This window comes from Chenopodium quinoa, unplaced genomic scaffold (assembly GCF_001683475.1).
Source record: "Chenopodium quinoa cultivar QQ74 unplaced genomic scaffold, ASM168347v1, whole genome shotgun sequence".
NCBI classification, from domain to species: domain Eukaryota; kingdom Viridiplantae; phylum Streptophyta; class Magnoliopsida; order Caryophyllales; family Amaranthaceae; genus Chenopodium; species Chenopodium quinoa.
Window position 1 is genome coordinate 10,153,926 of NW_018744239.1, and position 4,698 is coordinate 10,158,623.

The 4,698-nt window shown below is 40.9% G+C and overlaps 1 protein-coding gene across 1 annotated transcript; it reads right to left on the reverse strand.

Annotated features, from left to right (window-relative positions):
* Positions 1–1,068: 1,068 nt before the first annotated feature.
* On the reverse strand, positions 1,069–1,533 carry LOC110694382. Its single transcript, XM_021871551.1, has one exon. It carries the CDS (start codon positions 1,531–1,533, stop codon positions 1,069–1,071), a length of 465 nt encoding a protein of 154 aa, XP_021727243.1.
* Between the last annotated feature and the right edge of the window lie 3,165 nt (positions 1,534–4,698).

Sequence of the window (4,698 nt, forward strand, 5' to 3'; positions counted from 1 at the left end):
CCTCTATCTCATCCTCAATCATATCACTAAAGGATTAACATCATACATCTTTGAAATGTGGCGGGGGCGTTACAAAGCCCAAAAGGCATCCTACGGTACGCAAAGGTACCATAGGAACAAGTAAATGTCGTCTTCTCTTGATCCTTGGGGTCAATCAGGATTTGGAAAAATCTCGAGAACCGTCAAGGAAATAATAGAAGGAGTGCTTTGTAAGCCTTTCCAACATTTGGTTAATGAATGGCAATGAAAAATGATCTTTGCATGTACTCGTATTGAGTTGGTGATAGTCAATGCACATACGCCAACCGGTAACAAGCCTAGTAGGAACTAGTTGATCATGATCATTTTTCACCACCGTCATGCCACCCTTCTTCGGCACAACTTGTACGGGGGATACGCAATCACTATGAGCGATTGGGTAGATAATTCCCGCCTCAAGAAGCTTAGAAAATTCCTTCCGCACAACCTCTTGCATGGAAGGATTGAGCTTCCTTTGCCTTTGCCTAACGGGTTTAACATCTCCCTCTAGATCAATTTTATGCATGCATTAGGATGGACTTATACCCTTGACGTCATCAATGGTATAACCCAAAGCCTTCTTGTGTTTTCTCAAAACATTGATCAAGAGGGAGGTTTGCTCCTCCGTTAGGTTAGAATTGATGATTACGGGAAAAGACTCATTGGCGTCAAGATATGCATACCTCAAGCCCAAAGGTAGAGGTTTCATTTCTACCTTTTGTGCTCCCTTACCATTGAAGCCCTCTTATCTTTCTTCAACTTGGAAGAGGTCATGAATGAAAGGAGTCCCTTCCTCCATGTTTGCATCTTTGCACTCCCCTTTGCTTTCCTCGAGAAAATCCTCATAGAATTGCATGTCTTCCTTGTGAGTACCTATCTTAGAACCATTCAACAAAACACTTTCAAGAGGATCATTAGTAGCATGCAAATGGGAGCAAGAGAATTCATTTAGCACGGTATCGAGAATATCAACTCTAAAGCATTCACCACTTGGGGAAGGATGTTGCATGGCACTATTCAAATCAAATTCAATGGAGTCATTGTTAATTTTTAGGGTTTACCCTCTTTCACATCAATGATAGCTCTAGAGGTAGCTAGAAACGGTCTACCCAAAGCTATAGGAATCCTCTCATCCTCATCCATTTCTAGCACATAAAAGTCCACAGGAAATGTGAACTTTCCAACCTTAAGGGGAATGTCCTCAACCTTACCCATGGGAAACTTAGTAGAACGGTCCGCTAGTTGGGGAGTAACATTTGAAGGGGAGAGGGTTCCCACACTAAGCTTTTGGTAGACGGAATAGGGCATGAGACTTACACTTGCTCCTAAATCACACAATGCCTTTTCAAACTCAACACCATTGATGGAACAGGGAATGGAGAAACTACCCGAATCTTTCAACTTGGTAGGAAGTTTGTTGGAAAGGATGGCACTACAATTGGCGGTTAGGTTCACGGTTTCACACTCCCTTCTCCCACTCAAAAGGTCTTTCAAAAATTTGGAATAGTGGGGCATTTATTTCATAGCATCGACAAAAGGAAGGGAAACATGCAAATTTTTAATGACATCCAAAAACTTTCCAAATTATGCATCAAGCTTAGATCTCACAAATCGTTGTGGAAAGGGTAGCTTTTCCTCTCTAGATAGGCGATTTAGGGGCAAGGGGGTAGCTTCTTTCTCCTTTGGTTCCTCAACAATATCATTTTCTTTCTCACCTCCCAAAGGCTCATTGGCTTTCTCACTCTCATCCTCAAGCTCCACTTCTTCATGAGGCTTCTTCTTAATCAAAGGGTCACTCCCCACTACCTTTCCACTCCTAGTTGTCACAACATACATAGGTTTAGGTTTGACTCCTTGACTAGGAAGGGTAGAAGAGGAGGAAGGGGATGAATTAGAAGAACTAGATGCAAGTTGAGCAATTTGAGTTTCAAGCATTTTCATGTGAGCATTGGTTCATTTTTATCCTCTTCATGCAATTTCAATAAAGTATCTAGTTTAGCCATGACAGAATCATTTGGTGGAGCCTCAAGTTGAAGAGGTTGTTGAGGTGGGGGAAGTTGGGGTTGATGGAAACCCGGAGGCCTATTAGTTTGGGCATAATGAGAAACATGTTGACCTCTATTGCCTCCAATGCCTTGGTTAGGAACATTTCGTTGTTGATTGTTTCCCATGTTACTTTGATCACCAAAACTTTGATTTTGATGGTCATAGTATTGGGAGTTGGGTTGTTGGTATTGATTACCATACCCTCTTTGGTTAGGGTAGCCTCTTCCATTGAAATTGGAAAGGCCTCCCCCACCATGGTATTGGTTATCATAACCACCACCACTTTGGTTCCAACCATGGTTCCACTTTGATTCCAATTCCCCATTTGATTGGGGTTTGGCCTCATATTCCCCACATTCCCCATCCGAGGAGAAAAGTTCATAGCATTAATATCTTCTAAATTATCATCATGTTCTTGGGGAAGGAGTTGAATTTCACAAGAATACACACATTGAGATGTATCATGATCATCGGTACCACAATTAACACCAAAACAAACATCCTTAAGGCATTGTATTGTAAAAAGAAGGGGAGGAAGTGTTCTACCATTGCCTCCCTTGGTTGAAGGGGAGGAATTACCTCGAGGATTGGATCTTTCTTTCATTAGGTCATCCATCTGCTTGGTCATTCTGGAGATTTGGGTGGAGAGGTTGTTGATTACGTTGGCTTTCCCTCTAATGCGTAAACCGTGCCTTTGCTAGATGTAGAATCCCTATCACCTTTATACCAATCTTCATAATGCTTTGCGACCTCTTGTATGATATATTCCACTTCGTCCTCTGTTCATGATTGGACCGCTGGCTCCAACGTCTAAGCTTGTTCTTACTTGAGGTGTGAGACCACCATAGAAGGTGTGAATGAGTTGATACTTGGGTATTCCATGGTGTGGACATTGGCGTTGGAGTTCTTTGTATCTTTCCCAAGTCGCACTTAATGACTCACTACCCTTTTGACGAAAGCCTTGAATCAAAGATCGAGCTTCGGCGGTTTTTCTATGATTGTAGAATCTCCTCAAGAATGCCGAAGTAACTTGGTCCTAAGTTGTGAGAAAGTTAGGGGGCACCTCCTTCTCTAGCCACTCTAAACCTTTCCCAATTAAAGAGAATGGAAACATCTTGAGTCGAATGTATTCTTGAGTCACCCCGTTGACCTTTATCGTATCACAATATTTCTCAAACTCTTTTAGATGTTCATGAGGACTCTCAAACTTTCCACCCGATAATTGTTTCCGCTCTATCAAGGCAATCAAATTGGGCTTGATTTCAAAGTTGTTGACTTAAGTAGTAGGAGTTAGGATCCCACTTTGCGCTTTAAAGGCTTCGGGAGCCCCAAGACGACTCAAAGATGTATTTTCTTCCATCTTGTGGGGTTGCGCACTCTCGAACTCAAAGGTTGAGAAAGGATTAATTTTTGAACTTGATGAAGAGTTAGGACTACCTTCTTCTTCACTTGAAGGTGAGGAAGGTGGAGTGTCTTCTTCTTCTCTCACTCCCTCTCTTGTAGGAGTATGGGAGTTTCTACTCCTTGCTCTTGCTTCTCTTCTTAGCAAAGACAAAGATCTCTCAAGCTCGGGATTGATAGGGACCAAAGACCTTGAGCGGGTTCATCCCCTGTTCATACAAAAAAGCTAGGAAGATGGTTAGCACTGACAGGTAAAAAGAGTAACACAAACAAGCAAATAAAAGATGAGATAGTCTCAATAAGGTAATGAAATAGATGGAAGCCGTTTCCCCGGCAACGACGCCAATTTGATAAGGGAAGAAACACGTCGTCAATTTGTCTATCCCTAAATCAAATACAATTTATAACAATCAACTAACCTAATACAAGTATATGGCAAGAAGAGGAGTCGAACCACAGGGAAATCTAAGCACTACGATCACAACCAACAATTAAGCTATGTCGAAAAGGGGGAACGAAGTTGTCTAAGATATTAAAACTAAGAGTGAAATGAATTAGAAACAATGCAATGAAAACACTAAGGGAAATGGGTAGATGTAGGCTTCACTTGAACACACATAGGCATGGAAACAAATTAATCATGAACTAAACATGCTTGAATATCGATATAAGGTCCAATCTAGCCACCTATCGGGGTCAATTAGCTTCTCCTAACATAGCCTCTATGTTATCACATTAAAACCATATATTGGGAGGTGCAATCAAGTAACAATCGATATAAACGAATCTAGCTAGCTCAACTATCGCATCACCTAGCATAACACCCTCAATCAACTAGCAACGTGCACTTTGTAGGAAGATCGAGGAACAACAAGCAAATAAAGGCTTTAACCACAATCAACCTGAATTCCAAACCAAAGCATGAATAAATTCCAACTACATCATCCCCACACCTTTACCTAAAGAACTACTCTTTATCCATGGAAATTAACAAGTTAATCATGAAATCAACAAGCAAAGGCATGATTAATGAGTAATCAACAAAACAAATGCAAACTAAAGCAAAATTAAATAGCAAGATAAAGAGAAAAGAGTAAGGAAATGCTCATTGATTGAAGTTGAAAGTCTACAAAGAGGTTGATTAAGCTTCTTCTTCAAAATCCAAGCTCAATAATGGAAAAATCCACACTTTCTTTCTCTAAAAAGCTAAACTAAGCGTGTTTCTCTCTCTAA

Coding starts and splice junctions, on each gene's coding strand:
- LOC110694382 (XM_021871551.1), bottom strand. CDS start 1,533: ATGCCCCACTATTCCAAATTTTTGAAAGACCTTTTGAGTGGGAGAAGG.